General features: G+C 43.4%; 4 protein-coding genes across 4 annotated transcripts in view; 3 read left to right on the plus strand and 1 right to left on the minus strand.

Moving 5' to 3' along the window:
* The window catches only part of ppp3r1b (protein phosphatase 3 (formerly 2B), regulatory s1ubunit B, alpha isoform, b), a 125,389-nt gene that overhangs the window by 87,078 nt on the left and 12,363 nt on the right, over window positions 1-25,948 (plus strand). The gene's annotated exons all lie outside the window — the stretch shown is intronic.
* On the minus strand, window positions 1,675-12,558 carry LOC310961029 (actin-related protein 2-B). The gene is made up of 9 exons (XM_083932942.1): window positions 12,425-12,558; window positions 11,250-11,360; window positions 10,075-10,290; window positions 8,774-8,846; window positions 8,562-8,698; window positions 8,252-8,401; window positions 7,750-7,895; window positions 7,177-7,309; window positions 1,675-5,763 (listed from the first exon to the last, which is right to left on the minus strand). The coding sequence occupies exons 1-9, from the start codon at window positions 12,470-12,472 to the stop codon at window positions 5,593-5,595; spliced, it is 1,185 nt and encodes a 394-aa protein (XP_083789068.1). The 5' UTR covers window positions 12,473-12,558; the 3' UTR covers window positions 1,675-5,592.
* LOC310960937 (E3 ubiquitin-protein ligase TRIM21-like) lies at window positions 18,619-20,265 on the plus strand (the record flags this gene model as incomplete). Its single annotated transcript, XM_083932818.1, has 1 exon — window positions 18,619-20,265. The coding sequence occupies one exon, from the start codon at window positions 18,619-18,621 to the stop codon at window positions 20,263-20,265; it is 1,647 nt and encodes a 548-aa protein (XP_083788944.1).
* LOC310960773 (ras-related protein ORAB-1) overlaps window positions 22,991-25,948 on the plus strand; it is a 5,062-nt gene continuing 2,104 nt past the window's right edge. The window contains exons 1-4 of the mRNA XM_083932577.1: window positions 22,991-23,154; window positions 25,132-25,204; window positions 25,309-25,404; window positions 25,500-25,595. Coding sequence (XP_083788703.1) covers window positions 23,141-23,154; window positions 25,132-25,204; window positions 25,309-25,404; window positions 25,500-25,595 — 279 coding nt within the window. The 5' untranslated portion in view covers window positions 22,991-23,140. The remainder of the gene's footprint in view (window positions 23,155-25,131; window positions 25,205-25,308; window positions 25,405-25,499; window positions 25,596-25,948) is intronic.

Here is a 25,948-nt window from a genome sequence, read left to right on the forward strand (position 1 = left end):
TTCTGTGTGGAGTTTGCATGTTGTCCCCGTGTCTGCGTGGGTTTTCTCCGGGTTCTCCGGTTTCCTCCCACAGTCCAAAGACGTGCAGGTGTTCGGTTCATTGATGACTCTAAATCACCCGTAGGTGTGAATGGTTGTCTGTCTCTGTTCGTCTCTATGTGTCCTGTGATAGACTGGCGTCCTGTCCAGGGTGGACCCCGCCTCACGCACAACGTCAGCTGGGATCAACTCCAGCCCCCGAGACCCCGACAGGGACAAGAGGTTGAAGATGAATGGATGTTACTTTGAGGAGAGCTTTGTTTGAATCGTCAATAAATAACAGATTTTGCGTTTATTACACTGAATTTACATAAAACGTATTTTTTAGGGACGCTACGACAATCAGTCGATTATAAAGTCTTTGAAAATGTCTGGTTGCTATGACAACAGGGATATTTATCAGATTTTACGGATCAGGTCTACAGAGGACAGGATGGGGGGGGGGGGGGGTATGGTGGTCTTTCTGTAACATTTGTTTCAGATTTCATCCGCGTAAACAAAGCGAGGCAGGCAGACTCACTGGGGCCTCAGTAAATCAGGCCCAGACGACACACACACACACACACACACTTCAACTCTACAACAACAAGAGCCATGCTTCACAATTACAAAGACACTTGGTACGGAAGAAGTCCTGCAATCAAACTTTCATTTAAAGGTTCAATGTGCAGAATCTTTGTTAAAAAGCGAATAAAGCCAATAGCGTTGGGCGTTGCTGGTTGCCAGGGTTGTCTGTTGTTGGGTGCAGCTACTGTAGGCTGGTTGCCAGGGTTGTCTGTTGTTGGGTGCAGCTACTGTAGGCTGGCACTGGGTGAAATGGAGTTAGCCAATCCTGCAGCTGCTTGGGAGCCTCAGTGAAGGGGGCGTTCTTTGTCCCAGCAGCTGAGTGAGCGGAGACGGGCAACAACCAGAGTCACTATAGGCCGAGCATTCACTCCATGGACTGAGAGAAAGGAGAGGAACGCCATTCAAACGCACGCCCACATGGCTACGCTGCTCCTTGATGCTAACATCACTTTCATCTGCACTTAGCTTGAACGGCTAACGCTAACAGCTAACGGCTAACGCTAACTGTCAGTCAAACTCCTCTAATCCTTGTTTTGATGCTGTGGTTTTCTGGAGGGGACGGGTTCAAACAGGCTCAAACAGACTCCGCTCTCCTGGAGCTACTGGGCCGGGTCTGACCAACCTGGCAACCCCACTGCTGGACTTCTTTTTTGTTGTTGCGACGACGATCTTGAGACACTAGATGGAGCCGTTCTGCTCATTCTGCACCTGGTGATGTCTATTAGATAAAAAGTTTACTGTACTCACAAAGTGAAGGCTCCTCCCGAACACATGGAGGCGTGATGCGGCGGCACCAAGGTGAGTCGGTCTGGTGTTTGAATCCCGTTACCATGGAGACCAGAGTAAGTCGGGAGTTCTTCAGTTAGCGCAGGGGGAAACCGTCCAACATCGCCTGAAGTTTGCCGTCTAAAAGCCGCAGGTTCAAACCCATAAATGAGACACACAGTCTGCCCGTCCTCCATCGTCCGTCGGCTCCTTCAAACCAAAATAGATGAACTGCTCCTCGTGCAGAGGACGGCGTCATCGCTATTTAAGACAACAGACATGAGGACAGCAACACCGTGCGTCTATAAATCACTTTGCTTTATTTAAATCAGCGGTAAACAAAACATAAAAAGGACGCCCACAAATAACACCGGGTGAGAATCAGTGAACTCGGCACTCGATGACCGTGTTCGTCAAAAGGAAAATTATACATTTATATTTATATGTAAGAGCCTCAAATATACACGAAAGAACCGAGACAGAAAACCACAAATACCAGCTTTTACGTGGTCTCCTTCTCCTGACGCCAGATTCTTATTAATATTACAAATAACGTTTCAGTGACCCACGCAAACCGCCGTCTCCCCGCAAACCCACAACCCCGCAAACTCATCTCCGTTACAGTCGTGACCCCGAAGGAGGGGGGGGGGGGTGAGGTCGTGAGGGGAGAGAAAACCGTAACATCATGAGCAGAGGAACGCAAGTTCGCGAGTTTCAGATGCACAAACATCTCAGAGTGACCTCATTGGTTGAACGGAGAAAGGGGTTCAACAACAATCACTTCCTGGTCGACAACTCTGCGGAGAAATGTGAAACTGTGACGTTTAAAGATGCAACAAAAACAGCCCAGTGTGCTCTGATTGGTCGGCTGGTCTGCTCCGCTCTGATTGGTCAACTGTTTATGCTGCGTGAGGGGAAATGTTACGCCGCTTTATCATAAACGCGATCGCTGACCTCAGCTTTAGAGGAAGTGCTGCGCTGCCATCGTTTGATAATTTATTGTGAAATGGATCCAATCTGAAACCTCCACGTTCAGACTTTGTGCTCATTTCAGATAAACATGTGAGTGGCGTGAGAGAGGCGTGAGAGAGGCGTGAGAGAGGCGTGAGCGCTGCGCGGTTGTGACAAACTGATGCTAAATGATTCATTGCCGGCGGGAGCAGGTGCGTTAGCGTTTAGTTTGGGTCTTGACTTTTCCTTCGATCACGTCAAAGTTTGAACGACTCGAAACTCTTCTGAATGTGTGCACTTTGCCTGATTGGAGGTCCGAAACTTCGGACTTTCTATGATTCTTGAACGCAGCATTTTTCTCTCAACGCACGATTTAGAGTCAGAGGTCAAAAGAAAAGTTCTTTAAATATCCGACCGACGCAGATTTCTGAGTTCTAGATGCACAAAAATAGCCCAGTGTGCTGTGATTGGTCGGCTGGTCTGCTCCGCTGTGACGCCCCTTTACCATATACGGAATCAGTGACCTCAGTGTAGAAAACACATCTATATGGAAGCTAACGTTAGCTGTGCAACATGCTAACTCGACCATCCGCACCTCCTGTCCTTCTGGACCGACACATGGAAGTATTTTCTTCTTAAAACAGGAAATGTTTCGTTTGGTCCCCAACATCTGACCCAGGAGCAGCCAATCAGTTTATCCTGAACACTTTAAGAACAGCGATGACTGAACCCCGGTCAGCTACTGAGGGCATGAAAGCTTCACCGTGACCACAGTAAACATGGGGAATCACACAGGGCCACCGTCAGACATGTAAGCGTCCGTCAGAGGAACCCTGGTCTCCTCTGAAACCAAAAGCATCAACGTGAAGAGAAACGTGTTTAAAGAAACGCCATCAACGCACTGACGCAAGAGAAAAGACAAAGCACCACCCGGTACTGTCAAATAACCTTTCACGGTCCCGTTTCTCCCACTGAGCGGATCAAAACACTGTTAAAGTGTTTAAGGTATCGTACGATTTCTCACATAAAACATTGATGCTCACGTACACACAGATACATTTGTGGAGCTGCCACCGAGAGTATTTCTTCTTCATCGATCGAGCTTCTGGATCTTTCTCCCGCTTAATTAAACAACGCTTTGGTCTGTGTAGACGTTCGTTTTGCCGCCACGCAGCTGGTTCAAGGGAATGTTGAGACATCTGTGCTTAAAATACGACAATTAATCCAAAATCTAAACAGTTGCTGATTTATTTCTGTAGCAAATTTCGTGTCCTCGCGGCAAACGCGGTCGAGCTCGAGCGACTCAAGTAAAGTAAAGAGTCACGAGTCATAGGAAGGGTTAACTTCCTTTGTGGCGAGGAGACGGTGATGTCTGCTCGCATGCTCGTTTCTCATCAACGCGCTTTTATCGCTGAACAATAACACGGACAGGAACCGACGGGATCGGTCCAACGAGGAGATCAGGGCGCACCGACAGCACGGAGACTCGTCCCCAACAGTGAACAGGAAGTGGGAAATGTTATTTGATGACCAGCGAGTTAAAAAGACATAAAGATATATTTGTTCAGAGGTCTAAACTCTGTAGTTAGATTTCTAAAGCCGGGTTAGCCTGACATGTTGTGCATGGCAAGGGTCTTATTTTGGAAATGCATCACTATTAATAATAATAACACTTATAATTATAATAATAATAATAATAACCATCAGCGTCGTCATAATCGACCTTATAAACCCGGAGCTCCTTCTGGTCGTGTGAAAGGCTCACGACCCAAAAGATCTCCTCTTATTAAAGTGAACAGCTGGAGTTTATACTTTATTTCATATTTAAAGGAAGAGTTTCACCATTTGGAAAATTTGCTTTCTCGGCAAGAGTTGATGAGATTAACAGATTATTATCTGCTCTACGATTGGTTCAGCTCTTATTTACGTGCAGTAAGCTACAGATATTAGCCGGTTAGCTTAGCATAACGTCAGGAAACACAGCTAGCCGGGCTCTAAAGCTCATTAGCGTGTTGCATTCTCTTTATTTAAAGGTTGAATGCACCCAAACTTTTCTCTGGGTCTCTTTTCTCGAGGTCTGAGTGTCTTCATGTTGGATTTTGGACCATTTTTATTAATTACATTTACCCCCAAATGTGTTTAACAAGAGGTATCAACCTAAAAACGGCTGCAGCAACTACACCTACACCGTCATGATGTCCTGACTGAACTACTTCAACCGTGTTTGCCTTCAGCCGTGAGCACGCTGTGATCACAGAAAGGCGACTTATTAACGTTTTTATGACCGTCTCTCGTCTTCTTTATGGCGACCGGAGGGTTAAAGTTGGTTTAATGAAACAGTCGAGCACACAACAAACCCAATGCAACCTTTGAACTGTTTGCACTTGCTCCCTGTCTTTATGCTAAGCTATGCTAAGCTATGCTAACAGGCATCGCATTAAGAGAGACGGATAGGAGAGCGGGCGTTCTTGTTTTTGACGCTTTAACGGCCTTTAAACGTCTTTTTGGTGCTTTCACACAGATCGTGAAGACTACATGGCGTCACTTTTTTCTTTTACAGTGAGGTGGAATCGAGGCGCGATGGTTATAAAACAACACACAGCACAGCGGTTCGATTCCAGGCTGGAAAGATGCACTTTAAAGTCAGATTCAAGCACTTTTAAAGGTGCATTTTCAGGCTTTTTCCAGCACTTTACAGCTGCGTTAGATCACACACACACACACACACACACACACACACACAGAACATCCAGAACACCGTCTGCTGCACTTCCTCATCACTTTAAATCACGTTACTGTGCTTTTAACTACAGTTGGAGACGAATTTAAGAAATGCACGACAACGTTTATTCAAAGCGCCCTTAACAACCCTGCAGATCCACTCCTGCTGTTCGTACCTTTCACAATAAAAGCCCCAGACTGAGTAACCGATGAGCACATGGTCAGAGTGAATATTTGTGTTGCCAAGAAAGCAAATATGTCCTAAAATGTTGCACTGTTCCTTTAAATGGATTATTCCTTATAGTTCTCTGGACTTTTTGGGAATTATTCAAGAACTCAGGTGACCCCCGTGCCCCTCGCCATGACACCTCTTACCCCAAATCCTTCCTTTATCCTTCCCTCTTAGCTTTCCAAACGGTGAGCGTGACTCGAGGACACGGTGTGACCATCCAGAGGCATCGAGGTCAGAGATGCGTGGGTACCAGCTGAGGGTGGGGGTGGGGGGTGGGGGGCAGATGGAGGGGAGGGAAATGTTTGTTTGTTGGTGTTTTATCTGACGGTGACCCCGAGCTTCTCCAGCACCCGCGTCCCTTTCTCCTGGTACTCCTCCCGCGTCATCCAGAAGTTGTCCTTGTCCTTCATGATGTCGGCGAGCACGGCGCCGCCCAGGAACACCATGTGTTTACGCCGGGGGGGGTCCTCGATCCTGATCTTGAATTTCTGCGGTGGAGACAAAAGTGCACAGAGTGTGAAGAGAGAGAAAAGGACAGGAGGAGATAATAACGTGTTGAAGCCCCCGCCGCCCTGTGAGCGCCCTGAAATAGACTCGAGGTTGTCTTTTAATTACAGGTTGGAGGATTTCCCCCAGCGGAGCGCGCCTCCTCTGCAGGAGCGCGTTGGATTTTCACCTTGACGTCGCTTGAACTACACTGGGGCTTCGGCTCCCCCTGGTGGCAAAGACAAAGAACTGCAGAAGAGTGAAGCAGTGACAGAAGTTTATAGATGCACTTCTGTCACTGATCCACCGGATAATTACAGAGCAACAAACATGTTACCACTAAATATTCAAGCACGTTTCTTTCTGAGAGAAGGGGGAACAGAATCTAAGGGCGCACTCCCACTGTTCCTCCGTTCCGTACCCCAGCACGTTTCACGGCTAAAGTCTGGTTCCTTTGACCAGTGTGATGCAACCGTACCACGTCTAGGAGCGGCACGCTTGCCGTCCACGGCCCGTTTGGGAGAGGTGGGCTTTAGTAAAGCACGTTTGCACGTGTACGAGCACGAGCGTGCGCACGTGTACGAGCACGAGGCCTACGGCGGTTCTGAGGTCATTTCCTGTGCGCCTGTTGGGACGTAGAAAAAAGAAGGAGGGGCCATGCGCGGACATTTCAAACAATGGCGGTGAAAGGTTCACGTTGGTGTGATGCGGAGGTGGAGTGTTTACTGCAGATTTGGTCGATGAAAAGATGCAAAATGTCGGACAGTTACAAGGTTTTTTAGCTGAGAGTTTATTGTTTTTCCTTTACTGTATTTTTTAAACCTCCCTCGTGTTTTTTAAAGCTGCTGGAAACTTAATTTCCTCCTAAAGGATCAATGAAGAGAAGTCTATAATACTGAAGGATTTATATCACTTACACGGAGAAGAGAGAACTGTTCTCTCTGTGCAGTGTTTTGATTTACAGTGATGTTTTTTTTGTGTATGTTTTAATTTAATTTTAATTCATTTAATTGTTTTTGTTAGAATGATGCATTATTATAATTGTATGCATGTATCCAGGAAGAATAGCTAATTGGGATCCTGATGAACTAAACTCAACTGCACATGAGCAACATCTCATCAGCGCTGCAACAAACGATTAAACTGTTATATTATTATAAAGAGCTGGTAATAAACTTCCTGTCTCATGGGACCTCAGCTCCAGAAAAATGTCAATCAAAGGAACAGCTGCTTTTATTCTGAAGGAATCAAAGGAACAGCTGCTTTTATTCTGAAGGAATCAAAGGAACAGCTGCTTTTATTCTGAAGGAATCAAAGGAACAGCTGCTTTTATTCTGAAGTCAAATCAAAGGAACAGCTGCTTTTATTCTGAAGTTAAATCAAAGGAACAGCTGCTTTTATTCTGAAGTACTCACCGAGAGCTTGTCCACGTCCCCCTTCAGCACTCGCTCCAGGTACAGCTGCTTCAGCTCCCGCTCCAGGCGCGACGGCAGGCCGGGGTACATGGTGGAGCCTCCGGACAGGACGATGTGTTTGTAGAACTCAGACCTGATCAGAGGAACAGCATTTACGCCAGAGACTGGGGTTTAAGTCCTTATCCTGACAGAGTGGTTATGTGTGAACATGTGGCCCGGGAAAGGGAAGTTTGGGGTCCCCTGCTGGAGCTGCTGCCCCTGGGACCTGATCCAGGATCAGAGGCTGAAGATGAGATGAGGTGATCTTTGTGTTGCGCTCAGGTTTCCACTAGGCCTGTTCCTTTTACATGCTAACAAATGTCTATTTATTATCCATTTCTTTGTGTCCATCTTACTCTCCTCTTGTGTTTGTTGTTGACATGTGACACGTTGCTGATGTTCGTGACTGTGGATGAGGTGAGCTGCAGATGAATTACTCTCTTTGGGACCAATACAGTCGTCTGAACCCGAGCCTGTATCTGGTTCATTTGGTTCGGTTGTGCGGACGGAGAGCGCTTTGTGTCGCCAGCTCACCTGGTGTCGATGTCTGCGGCCTGGATGGTGTTGAAGAGCAGCTCGGCCACGCCCACCCCCTCCACGTTGATGAGGTGCGGTTGAAACAGAGCCTCGGGGGCTTCGAACCTCTCGCCGCCCACTTTGATCACCCTGCCGTCGGGGAGCTGAGGACACAGACACTCAGACATGGAACGACGTCTCTTCACACTGTTAAAAGTGTGATTCCAGCTCAAAATCAGGGTCTTTTTCGGCACTTACACTCATCAATTAAGCCACAGAGACGTTTTTTTAGTGTATAAACTATTAAGGGAGAAATCCTGTAGTGTCGTGGCTAACAGTGATTAGCTCGGGGCAGCACGGTGAAGGCATTCAAAGGTCTTTTTTAACCACTAATGCTGCTCAAAATAACAGCAAACCTCTGCAGCAGCATGAGAAGAGTCCCTAGACTTTGTGCCTTATTACTCTTTAAACACTCTGCGTGTGTCGACCTCGGATAGTTTACGAACACGCCGTGACTAACCGTGTACGACTCGACCAGCACCGTGGTCTCCAGCGCCAGCTTCTGTTCCTGCTCGATGTTGTACCCGACGTAGCACAGCTGCTCCTTCATCATCCGCACCGTCTCGAAGTCCGCGGAATGGTTGAAGGCGTAACCTCGCAGCAGCAGCAGCTGGTGGACGCACACAGATACGGGAATTTAACGTTTGACAAAGAATAAGCATCTGAGTTACACGACAAGTTCTCCGACAATGAGACAAATAGTTCCGCACACATCCACCACACGTCAGAGTCAAATGTGACACTGAGGTAACTATGAAGACGGTCGTCACCTTGATGAGGTAGCGTGTGATGTCCCTGCCTGCGATGTCGAGGCGCCGGGTCAGGTGGGGCAGCGAGAAGCCTTCGTACACCGGACAGATGTGCGTGACGCCGTCTCCGGAGTCCACCACCACTCCGGTCAGCAGCCCTGCAACAACAGACGGTGGCGTTTCTGTTCAGAGAACTCTGGCTTTTCTAGTCGAGCGGTGATCGTCACACTAACCTTGAGCGTAGAGCGTGAGGACGGCCTGGATGGCGATATAAACTCCTGTGAACTGGTACGTTTCAAACATCACCTGATGGGAGAAACACAGAGTGTGTCAGCTACCTGCAGCTGTTAGGCCTGCGTCATTATTAACATCTTTATGTTTGAATCCACTGAGCTCTTTAGCAGACTGGCTTCCTCACTGTTTGTGTCATTTGTTCCTTTAACATCAGTTTGTGATGTAAACATGCTAATGTGCTAACATGCTAACAGGCGTCTGGTTTCTCTTTTTGAACGATGAACACAGACGACCGCCTCCTGCTGGTGTGGAGATATTCCCTCTCACGCAGGAGCAACGGACGTGCCAATTGGCCGTCAGCTGTCGTCTTTGCGGTGCGTTCAAGTGACACTTTTGGCCGAGACAAAGGCGACGCAACAGTCGGCCGTCATCGCAACTGATTCTGTTGAGTCGGGTGGTGTGTCTGGACCACAGACTGTATAAATTCAATTCAATTCAATTCAAAAAACTTTTTTTGTCCCCGGGGGGCAATTCAGGGAGTAAAAACAGACGTAGCGTCTCCGTCAGGGTCTGTTCTCTCAACTCAATCCAATCGTCCTCAACTATGGGAGTCTCCATCTTGTCAGACTTCCCCCATTCAAATAAAATGCTAATTTGGCTAAGTGGCTAACCGAGAGGCTTGTTTGAAGCCTATTAGATCTATCATCTGATTTAATGGTCGGGCTGCTCGTTTCTGGCCCTAGCGGACTTTTGGGAGTAAGATCCAGGTTGGAATTAACTACAGTTTCCCTTTCTTGCGTGTTTCCGTAGGGGTTTGTACTACCTAATTTCCTCTGACCAAAAAAGGGCATGTATGTGACTTTGGGGGGAGGGGCGTACGTCCATCTGGCTGACGTTTACCTCCGAGGAGAAGTGAGGGCCAGAGACTAGCTGTCACTCAAGAGGCCACGCCCCTAATTATTCATACACTTTAACCTCCAATCAAATAAAAACTAGCCTCTCCCCCTCAGTGTTGTCATGGAGATCTGATCTAAACACACAGACTAGAATGTTCTTTTGTCCTTAAACAGGTTTAATGATGCTGTGTAAACGGCCTGTTTAACATGGGGCTCAATGAGAAACTGCTCTGTGATGAAACCTGCCCCTAGTGGACACTCAGAGAACTGACGCTGACGGAGCTTCCTGATTGGACCTAACAGGAAGTCGCTGTGGGCGGGGCTTGGTTTGGGCCTTTACAGGAGCTAGAACGTCTGCATTTAAGAAAGAAAGGAGGAAAACGCGGGGAAATGTGCGTGATCACCTCTATAATCTTCTCCCGGTTCTTGGTGGGGTTCATGGGCGGCTCCGTCAGCAGGATCTTGCAGTCGCGCGAGTCGATGTCGAGCTTCTCGGGGCCGAAGGTGTAGTCCCACAGGTGCTTCATGTCGTCCCAGTTCCGGACGATGCCGTTCTCCATCGGGTAGTTCACCTCCAACATGGAGCGCAGCTGGCTGGCCTCGTCGCCCACCATCAGGTCCTGGGTTAGGGTTAGAGGTCAACAGTTAGGGTAAGGAGAGAGCACACTGTTAGAGGTCAAAGGTCAGGAGTTAGGATTAGGAGAGAGTAGACTGTTAGAGGTCAAAGGTCAACAGTTAGGGTTAGGAGACAGCAGACTGTTAGAAGTCAAAGGTCAACAGTTAGGGTTAGGAGAGAGCAGACTGTTAGAGGTCAAAGGTCAACAGTTAGGGTTAGGAGACAGCAGACTGTTAGAGGTCAAAGGTCAGCAGTTAGGATTAGGAGAGAGTAGACTGTTAGAGGTCAAAGGTCAGGAGTTAGGGTTAGAAGAGAGCAGACTGTTAGAGGTCAAAGGTCAACAGTTAGGGTTAGAAGAGAGCAGACTGTTAGAGGTCAAAGGTCAGCAGTTAGGATAAGGAGAGAGCAGACTGTTAGAGGTCAAAGGTCAGCAGTTAGGATTAGGAGAGAGTAGACTGTTAGAGGTCAAAGGTCAGGAGTTAGGGTTAGAAGAGAGCAGACTGTTAGAGGTCAAAGGTCAACAGTTAGGGTTAGGAGAGAGCAGACTGTTAGAGGTCAAAGGTCAGCACTTAGGGTTAAGAGACAGCAGACTGTTAGAGGTCAAAGGTCAGCAGCAGACACGAGAGGAACACTTGTTAACTGGACTTGGATGGTAAATGGACTTGTACTTATAAAGCGCCTTTCTAGTCTTCTGACGACTCACGGCGCTTTCACAGTGTTTGTCACATTCACACTGATGCAGTGGACATCTACAGACCATCTAATGTAACCATTCACACACATTCACAGACATTCACAAACCCATGCACAATTCAGGGTTCAGTGTCTTGCCCAAGGACACTTCGACATGTGGACCGGGGGAGGTGGGGATCGAACTGCCGATCTCTCGAATCCCCTCGTCCATCAGCCGTCCTGACGGGTGCAAAGAAGAAATGAAAGTAGTTACAAAGATTTCTACGTTACCTTGATTTCAATGTTGCCAACTTTGGCCGTGGAGCGGATGATGGGTCGGCCGACCAGCGCCGGGAAAATGTGCTCGGGGAAGTTGGAGCCTGCGTAGCCGCACTTGACAAACTGAAAGAGGAAAAAACACGGAGAATATTCAAAATCACACAGTGATCACATTTTTACCTCTGGAAAAATTAACTTTTGACCTCAAATCACAAATCAGAAACATTTTGGAGACTCTGGCCTGATCCTGTCTCTGTGACCTCGTGTCTCATTCACTTCCTGTCGTACTTCTGTGATAAATACATATACATATATATAGATATTTATGTATATCTATATATATATATTGAATGAACCTCATTCAATATATATATTCAAGTTTTATTCCATATAATCTGACTTTCATTCCATATTATTTATGTGCTTAATTTATTATTTTATATATATATTAAATATTATATATTGTTTAGCTATTTTTAAAATGTATTATTTGCATACTAGTCTTATTTATATAAATATACATGTTTTTATTTTATTTCTGTGGCCCTATATTCACCTATTGTGACTATTATTATTGTTTATTTATGTTTAATTATTTATTTTTTTAAATACACACATATATTAGCTATATATTTTTATAATATTTATATGAATATATATTTGTTTTTTGTTTTCTGTGGCCCCTGTTATCATTATTTATTTATGTTTACATTCGTTTTTATTTTTTTATATATATATAAATATCATTCAGCTATATTTGTATAATTAACACATCTGCAGTGTGATCTTATGTGCATGAATAAATATAAATATATGTATTTATGCTGACTGTCTGTTTGTTCTTAAAGTGAAATAAAGATTTAAAGATTTATTTAAAAAACAAAGCTAAGGAAACGAAGCTAGCTAATGATGCTAACGTTCCCCGCTCCGGAAATGACTCATAAATGCACCGGCTGGGTCACGCGAGCTGTTTACGTGACGTGTGTTTACTTAAAGGTGTTGTTGTTGTTGTGTTGGCGGCGTAAACATCCGTGAAATGTGTGTGTGAGCTGCAGAGGAAAGAGCTGAATCAGCTGACACACACACACACACATCACTGTTAGCCTGCTAGCCTGTTAGCTCCGTGCTACTTCCTGTTTCCTGTGTTTGTCACCAAAGTAAAAACGCGGCTTTAACGCTTCACTCACCCCGGTGCCGTTGTCACAGACCACCACTCTCCGGCCCTGGCTGTCCATCTTTGTTTGTTTGTTTGTTTGTTTGTTTGTTTGTTCCCTGAATGAATCTTCCAGCAGCTTCTTCCTCTTCCTGCTGCTGCTGCTGCTCTGTGACGTCAGCTCACCAACCGCCGGAAGCAGCACATCGACCGCGTCTGGTGCGACCCCTTCAGAATAAAAGCGTCATCTCCATTATTTTTTTGTTGTTTTTATTTGATTTAATCTTTATTTAATCAAAGCTTTAGAAGCAGAAAACATTAAAACATGTTCGTCATCTCCTTAATTTTTTGTTATTTTTATTTCATCTTTATTTAATCAAATCTACAGAAGCAGGCAACAATAAAACATGTCCAAGCTTTGGAGAATAAGGTTTTATTTTTATTATTCATTATTTTGTGTATGTTTTCTTCTTATTATTATTATTATTATTTTTAATACTAACACTTCAGCGTCATCTCCATTATTATTTTGTTCATTTTATTTCATCTTTATTTAATAAAGGCTTTATAAGCAGCCACCAACACCATTATTTTATTGTTATTTATTAATTATTATTAATATTATTATAATTATTATTATTATTATTATTATTATTATTATTTAACCAAAGCTAAAGAAGCAGCAGCCACCAACAAAAAAAGTCTGAGCTCTGAAAAAACGTTTTTGTTTTTATATTCATTAATGTTTCTGTTTTTTTTTAAATGTATTTATTCATTTATTTATTTGTATTATTATTGTTGTTTTCATTATTATTATAGTTGTTCAAAATTATCATATATAATATATATATTAAATAATATTGTTTTTACATTTAGAAATACACTTTCCACATTGTGTAAAATAATAATAATAATAATAATAATAATAATAATAATAATAATGATAATAATAATAATAATAATAATAATAATAATGATAGAAATGCTTTATTTTTGGACAGGGACAATGCACATTAATGAACATAGATATTTACACATCTCTGTAAACATGCGGATTAGAGCAAAGCTGCTCATTTGCATCTGTAGTCCCTAATACATGCTTGCTTGCATCTCTGGAAGTGTGTCTGTCTCTGTCTCTGTCTCTCTCTGTCCATCTGTCCGTCTTTTCTCTCTCTCTCTCTCCTTCTCTTCCTCTCTCCGGTGCAGACAGATGTGCGTCCTCCACAGAGCTGGGTCTGTCTGACGTTCCTGTCTGTTATAGTGAAGGTTTTCGTCTCCACCGTACTCTACGGGGGAATTGTTGGGTCTCTGTAAATCATGAATAAGTCACAGAGTGTGGTCTTTACCTACTCTGTAAAGTGTCCTGAGATAACTTTGGTTATGATTTGACACTGTAAATAAAACTGAATTGAACTGAATTAAAAAAAAACAACAAATAAATTGCTAAATTAATTGAATCGTTTCACTAAAATTTCAAACCTTAAAATAAAACATGGAGGTGATTGATTACTAACGTCTGCCGTCGACCTGGGGTCAGAATAAAACGTATTAGAAAGATAAATAAAGGTAAATATCCAGCATCAACTTGAAAGTTGAGTCAGACTGAGTGAAACCAAAGAGCTGCACCAATCAAATCCCACCTGCTGCTGTTCCAGGTGTGTGCCAGGTCCTTTACAGGTGTGTGCCAGGTCGTTTACAGGTGTGTGCCAGGTCGTTTACAGGTGTGTGCCAGGTCCTTTACAGGTGTGTGCCAGGTCGTTTACAGGTGTGTGCCAGGTCGTTTACAGGTGTGCCAGGTCGTTTACAGGTGTGTGCCAGGTCGTTTACAGGTATGTGCCAGGTCGTTTACAGGTGTGTGCCAGGTCCCTTACAGGTGTGTGCCAGGTCGCTTACAGGTGTGCCAGGTCCTTTACAGGTGTGTGCCAGGTCGTTTACAGGTATGTGCCAGGTCGCTTACAGGTGTGCCAGGTCGCTTACAGGTGTGTGCCAGGTCGCTTACAGGTGTGTGCCAGGTCCTTTACAGGTGTGTGCCAGGTCCTTTACAGGTGTGTGCCAGGTCGTTTACAGGTGTGTGCCAGGTCGCTTACAGGTGTGTGCCAGGTCGCTTACAGGTGTGTGCCAGGTCCCTTACAGGTGTGTGCCAGGTCGTTTACAGGTGTGTGCCAGGTCCTTTACAGGTGTGTGCCAGGTCGTTTACAGGTGTGTGCCAGGTCGTTTACAGGTGTGCCAGGTCCTTTACAGGTGTGTGCCAGGTCCTTTACAGGTGTGTGCCAGGTCCTTTACAGGTGTGTGCCAGGTCCTTTACAGGTGTGTGCCAGGTCCTTTACAGGTGTGTGCCAGGTCGTTTACAGGTGTGCCAGGTCGTTTACAGGTGTGTGCCAGGTCCTTTACAGGTGTGTGCCAGGTCCTTTACAGGTGTGTGCCAGGTCCTTTACAGGTGTGTGCCAGGCTGTTTACAGGTGTGTGCCAGGTCGCTTACAGGTGTGTGCCAGGTCCCTTACAGGTGTGTGCCAGGTCGTTTACAGGTATGTGCCAGGTCGCTTACAGGTGTGCCAGGTCCTTTACAGGTGTGTGCCAGGTCGCTTACAGGTGTGTGCCAGGTCGCTTACAGGTGTGTGCCAGGTCGTTTACAGGTGTGTGCCAGGTCGTTTACAGGTGTGTGCCAGGTCGTTTACAGGTGTGCCAGGTCGTTTACAGGTGTGTGCCAGGTCGCTTACAGGTGTGTGCCAGGTCGCTTACAGGTGTGTGCCAGGTCGCTTACAGGTGTGTGCCAGGTCGCTTACAGGTGTGCCAGGTCGCTTACAGGTGTGTGCCAGGTCGCTTACAGGTGTGCCAGGTCGCTTACAGGTGTGCCAGGTCGCTTACAGGTGTGTGCCAGGTCGTTTACAGGTGTGTGCCAGGTCGCTTACAGGTGTGTGCCAGGTCGTTTACAGGTGTGTGCCAGGTCCTTTACAGGTGTGTGCCAGGTCAGTTACAGGTGTGGCAGGAATAAGCTGCAGCAGGGAGGGAGGGACTGAAGGTGTCACTGCAAAGAGAAACAAGGGTCAACTCCATTCCTCAAAATGAAACAGAAAGTCAGAGCGACAGACGGAGAACAGAAGTGTTCTCTGAAGAACACTTTAAGAATACATCAGACCTCTCTACAACAGCGTCTCTGCAACAGCGTCTCTGTAACAGCGTCTCTGCAACAGCGTCTCTGACAAACGCTGGTGAGTAACCACGAGAATTTCAATTCTATTCATATCAAATCATAACAAAAGTTCTCTCAGGACACTTGAAATGTTCACTGCTACTTTATAAAGGGTTGAAAAATGTCTACTACTCCTTTGAATTTGCCATACACTTTTAATGTGACCTTCCATTTAGTAAAAGTATGGGAAAATATTAGATAATTAGTTCAAAGGAATTAATTGACAGTGTCTCAATTTTTTGACTTTCTTCACTTTTTAATGTGTTTTTCTTCTCAGCTGAGAGAAACTTCCTCATTTTAGACGACGAGCATTCAGACTAAAGTCAGCTTTGCTAGGACAGGAACTTATTATGAACGGTAGAATTCAGTTAGGCGCCTCCCTAGGGAGGTGTTCCAGGCACGTCCAGCTGGGAGGAGGCCTCGGGGAAGACCCAGGACCAGGGGGAGAGATTAGATCTCCACACTGGCCTGGGAACGCCTCAGGATCCCCCAGTTAGAGCTGGTTAATGTGGCCCGGGAAAGGGAAGTTTGGGATCCCCTGCTAAAGCTGCTGCCCCCGAGACCCGACCTCGGATCAGAGGCTGGAGATGAGATAAGATGAGATGGGTTTAAATAAATTAATTGACAGTGTCTCAATTTTTCTACCTTCTTCACTTTTTAATGTTGGAATGTGTTTTTCTTCTCAGCTGAGAGAAACTTCCTCTTTGTCGACGACGAGCATTCGGACTAAAGTCAGCTGTGCTAGGACAGGAACTTATTATGAACGGTAGAATTCAGTTAATCAGAAAATACCAAGTAACAGCAGAGGTCGTTCAGGTGCACCAGTGTTTGTGTTTCTCTACGTGTGATTTAGTTCCTGCTCAGACGAGTCGAACTCACTCCGCCCTAAACGTTTTGTACAGATGCCACCTGCTGTTGTGAATGCGTAACATTTAAAATTCACCTGACTTCAACTGTATTCAGGCTGACACACATGAACCAATACAGTTCTAACTCAAACACCGCTGGTGTCAATATGGATATTTGTTTGTTTATTGTGAAACACTCATTTCTATATTTGGGGCGTTGGGAAACCGACTCACCGGTTGGTGATGGGTCGTGTTCCACAGTTAAGAGATGAATAAACACCTGTGTGTCATGTTAGCGTGTTTGGACCTCAGAGACGCAATAATAATAATAATAATACATTTAATTTGAGGGCGCCTCTCTGGGCACTCGAGGACACCGTACAATTGCAAATTAGATAAAAATAAATAAAATAGATAAAAACACTAAGAAGGAAATACAAAACAGATAAGAAAAGACAATATGGATGGTTAGGTGGGGTAGGCAGTCCGGAATAGGTGAGTTTTTAGTTTTGATTTGAAGTGTGTGAAAGAGTCCAAGTTCCTGAGATCCGGTGGAAGTGCGTTCCAGAGTCGGGGGGGCAGAACGGCTGAAAGCCCTGCTCCCCATGGTGACAAGGCGGGCGGGGGGGACAGAGAGGTGGACAGAAGAGGCAGATCTGAGGGAACGGGAAGGGGTGGCGATGTTGAGGAGTTCAGACAGATAAGGAAGGGAGAGGTTGTGGATGGCCTTGAAGGTAAACAGGAGTATTTTGAATTGGATGCGGAGTTTGACCGGGAGCCAGTGGAGTTGCTGCAGAACAGGGGTGATGTGGTGGATGGAGGGGGTTCTGGTGATGATCCGAGCTGAAGAGTTCTGAACCAGTTGGAGTTTATGGAGGTGTTTGTAAGGTAGACCGAAGAGAAGGGAGTTACAGTAGTCGATACGGGAGGTGACAAGGCTGTGTACAAGAATTGCAGTGGAGTGAGGAGAAAGGGAGGGGCGGAGGCGATTAATATTGCGTAGGTGGAAGTAGGCAGACCGGGTGATGTTGTTGATATGGGATTGGAATGATAACGTGCTGTCGAGAATGACACCCAGACTCTTAACCTGAGGGCAGGGGGAGACAGAGGAATGGTCAATGGTGAGGGAGAAACTGTCAGTTTTTGAGAGGGTTGATTTGGTGCCAATTAAAAGGAATTCTGTTTTTTCACTGTTGAGTTTGAGGAAGTTGGAGGTGAACCAAGATTTGAGCTCGGTGAAGCAGTCAGACTCTTACTGCAACGCAAGTAAGGAAAAATATGTTCAAACTATAACATCAAATCAAAAAGATAACTAATTTGAACATGCGTCCACAGTCTTAAAGGCCTCAAACATGTGTTCGTAAAATGAAGATGAATGCACAAAATCCAAGATGGCCGACTATCTGTTAGGCAAAAACATTTTTAAAAAATGTCAATATGTTCTTCCAGGTGAGAGCAATGATCTCACCAAATTTTGTGAACATTAAAATAAACTTTTTTCCCAACCATGGCGTGCGTTTGGGGGCGCTATGGAGCCGGCTGGCCACACACGAGACCCAGTCACTGCAGAACTTTGCCATTCTACAACTTCTGACCTTTGTGCCAGTTTTGGTGTCAGAGTCCAGTTCAGTCAACAGTCTCGGGGTCCGTCTCTGTGCTCTCACGTAGCAGCACTGTTGTTGTAATGTGATGCCGCGGGGTCAGAGGTCGGAGGTGGGGCCATGACGCCGTCCTTTAACAAAGTCTGAGCCTTCACCGTCCAGACCACAACGCCATGGGGGGCGTTTTCAAATCTTCCCACTCTGGGACCTGGTTTCAAAAGATCCTGTTTTAGGGCTCCGATAACGCCGGCTGCTGTGGATTTGGCAATCGTATTTGGCCATTTAGTTACAACAACAGGCATTATCTGCAGTTAAAACACTACAACTGGTCAAGGACTTGAAACACAAACTTAAGACCTGTCTTGATTTGGGACTACCCTCTAAACATTTGAGCCCTTCTGGTAAATGAAAAACCGGATCTTAGTTCCACCTCTTTTAGTTTCGGTCTCAGTAAGATGCTCTAAGCAGGTGGATCTTCATCTTCTAGTAAAAGGTCAGGGTCTAGATACCGTAGCTCCCTCATGTTCTAATTGTATATAAATAAATATTATAATCCTCAAACTTTCATTCGTGTTCTCAGGGTGCAAATATGGCTGCAGCCAATTGTCTGCTGTCTGAAGATCAGTTCCTCTGCTCCATCTGCCTGGATGTGTTCACCGATCCTGTCACCACATCATGTGGACACAACTTCTGCAAAAAGTGCATCACTGAATACTGGGATACTAATGACCAGTACAGGTGTCCGATGTGTAACGAGGCTTTTACAACACGACCCGAACTGCTCACCAACACCTTCATCTCTGAGATGGCTGCTCAGTTCAGACAGTCAGCTCAACAGAACGCAAGCAGCAGCAGCAGCTCAGAGCAACAAGTGTCCAAACCAGGAGATGTTTTCTGTGACGTCTGCACTGGAACCAAACTGAAGGCCCTGAAGTCCTGCCTGGTGTGTCTCGTCTCCTACTGTGAGACTCACCTGGAGCCTCATCTGACAACACAAGGCCTGAAAAGACATCAGCTGACCGACCCTGTGGAGAACCTGGAAGACAGGATGTGTACGAAGCACGATAAACCTCTGGAGCTGTTCTGTAAGACCGACCAGACATGTGTCTGCATGCTCTGCACTGTTTTAGACCACAAGAACCACAATGTTGTTCCTCTGAAAGAGGAATGTGAAGGAAAGAAGGTGGAGCTGGAGAACACAGAGGCTGAAATCCAGCAGATGATCCAGAAGAGACATCTGAAGATCCGGAGCATCAAACGAAGAGTCAACTTCAGCAAGCAAAATGCAGACAGAGAGATAGCAGAAGGTGTTGAGGCCTTCACTTCTCTGATAAAGTTTGTTGAGAGAGGCCTGAACGAGCTCATTGACACAATTGAAGAGAAGCAGAAAACCAAAGAAGAACAGGCTGAAGGTTTCATCAAAGAGCTTGAACAGGAAATCTCTGAGCTGAAGAAGAGAAGCACTGAGGTGGAGCAGCTCTCACGCTCTGAAGACCACCTCCATCTTCTCCAGAGTGTCCAGTCCCTGAAAGCTGTTCCAACCACCAAGAACTGGTCAAAGGTCAGAGTCCGTCCATCTTCATATCAGGGGACTGTGGTGAGAGCTTTGGTTCAGCTGGAGGAGACATTCAATGAAGAGATGAAGAAGCTGCATGAAGCTGAGCTGAAGAGGATCCAGCTGTATGAGGTGGATGTGACTCTTGATCCTGATACTGCAAATCCTGAACTCATCCTGTCTGATGATGGGAAACAAGTGAATCATGGTGATGTGAAGAAGAATCTCCCAGACAACCCTGAGAGATTTTCCAATTGTGTGTGTGTTTTAGGAAAGCAGAGTTTCTCTAGAGGCAGATTTTACTTTGATGTTCATGTTGAAGGAAAGACTAAATGGACTCTAGGAGTGGCCAGAGAGTCGATCAACAGGAACCAGAATATCCCACTGAGCCCCGAGGACGGTTTCTGGACTATGTTGTTAAGAAATGAAATTGAGTACACAGCTGCTGCTGAGCCTCCAGTCCGTCTGTCTCTGAAGTCTCAGCCCCAGAAGGTGGGGGTGTTTGTGGATTATGAGGAGGGTCTGGTCTCCTTTTATGACGTAGCTGCTGCAGCTCTGATCTACTCCTTCACTGACTGCTCCTTCACTGAGAAACTCTTCCCATACTTCAGTCCTTGTCCTAATGACGGTGGTAAAAACTCTGCACCTCTGATCATCGCTTCTGTCAATCACCCAGAGTAGACTATTATTTTAAAGTGTAGTTTATCTTTAGTGTGAATTGACAAAACAATCACTTTGTAAATATGTTATAAAAGTATTGTTTTGTCAATCTACACTAAAGAAACTCATCTCATCCCATCTCCTCTTCAGCCTCTTATCCGAGGTCGGGTCACGGGCGCAGCAGCTCCAGCAGGGACCCCAAACTTCCCTTTCCCGGGCCACATTAACCAGCTCTAACTGGGGGATCCTGAGGCGTTCCCAGGCCAGTGTGGAGATCTAATCTCTCCACCTGGTCCTGGGTCTTCCCCGAGGCCTCCTCCCAGCTGGACGTGCCTGGAACACCTCCCTAGGGAGGCGCCCAGGGTTCATCCTTACCAGATGATCCTGAACCACCTCAACTGGCTCCTTTCAACGCAAAGGAGCAGCGGCTCTACTCCGAGTTCCTCACGGATGCTGAACTTCTCCCCCTCTCTCTAAGGGAGACTCCAGCCCCCCTCCTGAGGAAACATATTGCAGACGCTTGGACCTGGACCTGGTTCTTTGGGTCCTGACCTGGACCTGGTTCTTTGGGTCCTGACCCAGCTTTCAGGACCACAGGTGAGGGTAGGAACCAGGACTGAGCGGTAGATCCAGAGCTTTGTCTTCCTCAGCTCTCTTTTCGTCACAACGGTGCGGTAGAGCGACTGCAGCTCCGCCCCCGCTGCTCCGATTCTCCGGCCAAACTCACGCTCCATCGTCCCCTCACTCGTGAACAAGATCCTGAGGCACTTGAAGTCCTTCACTTGGGGTCAGGACTCATTCTACACTTTAAAATAATAGTTGGAAAATTAAGACTAACCAATATAACCACTATATAAATACTTGTAAAAAATAAAACTAACAATCACTTATATATAATATATACAGTATATATTATAAATATGTTGTAACTCGCTGCTGCAACACAGATGTTTCTCCTTGTGTGAGTTGAAATGTTTAAAGCTATTTATACTGAAATTATTGATTATAATCTGGTTTTAATGTTTCTGAAAATACAAAAAAAAAAAAAGTGTCTTCCATTGTTTTACATTGTGGAGAATTTTGTTTAAGGATCCAATAAAAGTTTTGAGGTTTCAAATCCGTCTTTATCTTTATACAAATTAAATTAAAATGCAGTTTTTGTCACAGATGCATGGATATGATACAACTTTGTAATCTGTATTTCTCACATTAATTACACTTTTTCTATTGTTGTAGAAAAAACAAAAGCAAATGACACATCTTGAATTATGAATCTGAATCTAAATCGAGGTTTGTAATTAATACAGTGGAGTAAAAAGTGGAATATTTAATGTTTATATATCACAGTTACAGTAAAAACAGTTCTTACCCTTCGATACTTAACCTATTTAATCATTCATTCATCAGATTTCTGCTTTTCCTTTGCTCTGTTCCACAGGGAAACACAGACCTGGGTTAAAAGGGGTCAAATATCTCTTTAGAAACAATACTCGAGTACATTTACTTAGTTACTTTAATGTGATTGTGAGAGGTGGAAACACAACTACGTACATTTACTGCAGAAGTAGAAGAATCAGATCGTCCCGGATACGTGAAATGAGATTGTTTGTTTAAATCGACCATTACATTTTTATTATTTTTTGGTGTATTATTATAATTACAATTAATAAACTTTATATGAAAATTGTAACAAAAATATGGTACGGTTGCTGTTTGTCTATATTTTCTTTATTAAAAGTCTAAAAAAAGCCTTTTTTGTTGTCATTTTTTTCTGTATTGTCTCTTTATTTCATTTTTAATAAACTTTATTTGAATTTTTTTGTTTTTTATTTTCATTTTTAAAAAATATATATTTTTAAATTATTTTAATCATTTTGTATTATAATCATTCTTATAATGATAATAATATATAATAATAAACTTTATATGAAAATTGAAACAAAAACATGGTACAATTACTGTTTGTCTACATTTTCTTTATTAATAGTTTATTAATAGTTATTAATGTTTTATTTTTATTAGTTTTTTTAATTGTTTTTTATTATTTTTTTAAATACATTTTATTGAAAATAATAATAATAATAATTATAATAATACAATCTCTTTGTTTTTTAGTCATTTAATTATTTTTTTGTATTATTAATATTTTATAATTAATACATTTTAAATGAAAATTGTAACAAAAACAATGGTACAGTCGCTGTTTGTCTACATTTTCTTTATTAAACATTTAATTGTTTTCTGTATTGTATTTTTATTATTTAATTTTTTAATAAACTTTATTAAAAAAACTAAAATTTTTATTCACACTTAAAAAATATATATTTTTAGAAATGTAATTATTTTTTGTATAATTAATATTATTATAATTAATACACTTTAAATGAAAATTGTAACAAAAACAATGGTACAGTTGCTGTTTGTCTACATTTTCTTTATTAAACATTTTAATTTTTTTCTGCATTGTATTTTTAATATTTAATTTATTAATAAACTTAATTTTTTATTTACATTTTTAAAAAATATATTTTTTTATTATTTTAATGATTTTTTGTATTATTAATATTTTTATAATTAATACACTTTAAATGAATGTGAAACAAAACCACGTTACAGTTGCGGTCTCTACCTGATGCGCTGTGTGTAAAACGCCCATTCCCGCAGGACTACACTACCCATGATCCTCTGCTCCGGTATTTCCGGGTAGGTATCTGCTGACAGCCATATTTGATTCGATTATGCTGTTCTGGCTGCGACAACCAGTTTAGCCAGTTCTTTACCGAAAAACGAAAAAAACTAACGGCTTCCCTTCAGCCCGCGAACAGCTCCGACCTCCGCCCGCCACGACACCCAGCCGCTTCCCCACAAACCGCAGCTCATTACCCGCTAGTCGACGATGAATCCCGAATAGTAAGTGTTGGGTTTTTAACCGTCGAGTGTGACAGGTCCGGGCTGAGCTGTCAGCTTTAGCCCCGGGAGCTAACGTTAGCTTAGCCCGGGGGAGCTAACGGCTGAGCTAACGGCTAAGCTAGCGTTAGCTCTACTGCTGCTTTGTCTCCGGAGCTGAAGCTACTTAGCCGCGGTGTCGTGTGTGCGCACTCTCCAATGACAGCGTTGATATTCACCCCCAGACTCGCCGTTGTTGACATTTTCCGGTCAATAAAACACCGATTAAACCGACTAATCATGCGGGTTGCGTCGTCAGTGTTTGTTAGCTCACTTACGGGGGCTTTTTATGGATGTAGCATTAGCAGCTAAGCAGGCTAACGGAGGAGCTACTCCCCGGACTCTGCTGTTTTTTAGTTGTTATTGTGGTTAAAACACATTTGAGTGACATTTACATGATTCACAGTCCTGTTAATAAAGTTATGATTTAATGTTTATAACTGAACTGATCCGTTCATATCTGTGATTTAAGCGGATTCATGTAAACAGGAAGTTAGTGATGATGTGGAGTTAGTGAGTTAGGTAATGTCTGGGTTGCTTCACTTAACATTATATAACAATATTTACATTATTATTATTATTATTATTATTATTATGGGGCTTAATGTCTCACGGGTCAGTCGCGTGTTCACTGGAACAATCACGCAGATATTTTATATGTTAAAGTAGAAAAACGACATTGAAATTTAACTTTAAGTACTAAAAGTGTTCATACAGTAATGTTTATTATTGTTTTGTATTATTATTATTATTGTTATTATTGATGCATGATTGTGTTCATCACTTTAATGTTACAGCTCGTAAAGGTGAAGCTCATTTTTAATTAACTTATAATAACAATATAATAATAAAGTTATTATAATTAGTATTGTTATAATTAGCTTTTAATAACAATATAATAATAATACATATTATATATTTAAAGTACCTAAAGTTTACTTTATGATGAATACATTATTATTATTATTATTGTTATTGATGCATGATTGTATCATCACTTTAATGTTGCAGCTCGTAAAGGTGGAGCTAATTTTTATCAATCAATAATAATAACAATATAATAATAGTATTAGTACTTTGACTTCTACTCTCAAGTAGAAGTCACATTATTATTATTATTGCTGCATGAATGTATTCATCACTTTAATGTTGCAGCTGGTAAAGGTGGAGATCATTTTTGATTAATTTATAATAACAATAATAATAATAAAGGTATTTGCATTGAAATTGTAGTCAAGTAAAAGTATGAGCATCAAAATATAATTAAAGTACCAAAAGTTTTCTTTATGCTGAATGGAATATTCTGATTCATTTATTATTATTATTATTATTATTGATGACACAAATGTTACAGCTGGTAAAGGTGGAGCTCATTATAATTCATTTATTATAATTATTATTATAATAATAATAATGTCTAATCGTACTCAAGTATATAGAAAATTTTTAGCATCAATATAAACTTAAAGTAGCAACAATATTTTATATATTATTATTATTACATTATTGTGTCATCACTTAAATGTTGCAGCCAGTAACAGTGGAGCTAATGTTCAATTATTATTTGTATTAAAAAGTTATTAAAGTAAATTCAACATTAACGTCGTTTTACGCTCTGATCTGTGCGCGTCATGCTCATTTTACACTGAAGTTTTCAATAAAATAAGTATTAAATTCACACCGGAGCAAACAAAAACATGTTTCACCGTGTGGTTAAATTATAAATATGATTTATTTATTTATTAAAACCTGCTCTAATGTGATTTATGGAGATTTTCGCCTTAGTTTGACTTTGGAAACTTTGCAGAAAACCCTGAAAAATGAACCAAACATGTAAATGAAACGGTTTTAGGGATAACAGAATAAAAGAATAACTGACTAATAAAGCGCTTTATGGATTATAATATCGCGTTAACGGTGTTTTTCCTGCTCTCTCCTCAGTGACTATTTATTCAAACTGCTCCTGATCGGTGATTCTGGCGTGGGAAAGTCTTGTCTCCTCCTCCGGTTTGCAGTGAGTGTCAGCGTTACGCAACGTGTTCCTCTCACCTGTCAGTGCCACGCAAACACTCACCTGTGTGTGTGTGTGTGTGTGTGTGTGTGTGTGTTTAATCCCAGGATGACACGTACACAGAGAGCTACATCAGTACCATCGGCGTGGACTTCAAGATCAGGACCATCGAGCTGGACGGGAAGACCATAAAGCTGCAGATTGTGAGGAGGACGCGGTGAAACTAAACAAACTCAACGTGCGTGTTGGTGAGAGTTTGTGTCGCTCCGCACTGACGCCCTCTGCTCTCCTTCCTCAGTGGGACACGGCCGGCCAGGAACGCTTCCGCACCATCACGTCCAGCTACTACAGAGGCGCTCACGGCATCATCGTGGTTTATGATGTCACGGACCAGGTCAGTGCTGCTTCTTTAAGATTGTTTTTTTTGGTTTCTAAAGCTTGCACTCCCACTGTGCCTCCGTCCCGTGTCCCAGGACGTGTCACGGCTAAAGTCTGGTTCCTTTGACCAGTGTGAGTGCAACCGTACCACGTCTAGGAGCGGCACGCTTGCCGTCCACGGCCCGTCTGAGAGAGGTGGGCTTTAGTAAAGCACGTTTGCACGTGTACGAGCACGAGCGTGCGCACGTGTAAGAGCACGAGGCCTACGGCGGTTCTGAGGTCATTTCCTGTGCGCCTGTTGGGACGTAGAAAAAAGAAGGAGGGACCATGCGCGGACATTTCAAACAATGGCGGTGAATCTGGAAACAA

Source organism: Echiichthys vipera (genome assembly GCF_963691815.1).
Source record: "Echiichthys vipera genome assembly, chromosome: 2".
NCBI classification, from domain to species: domain Eukaryota; kingdom Metazoa; phylum Chordata; class Actinopteri; order Perciformes; family Trachinidae; genus Echiichthys; species Echiichthys vipera.

Coding starts and splice junctions, on each gene's coding strand:
- LOC310961029 (XM_083932942.1), bottom strand. CDS start 12,472: ATGGACAGCCAGGGCCGGAGAGTGGTGGTCTGTGACAACGGCACCGGG. Junction 11,361..12,424: donor TCTGTGACAACGGCACCGGG/GTGAGTGAAGCG, acceptor TTCCTCTTTCAG/TTTGTCAAGTGCGGCTACGC. Junction 7,310..7,749: donor GCCGCAGACATCGACACCAG/GTGAGCTGGCGA, acceptor TCCTCTGATCAG/GTCTGAGTTCTACAAACACA.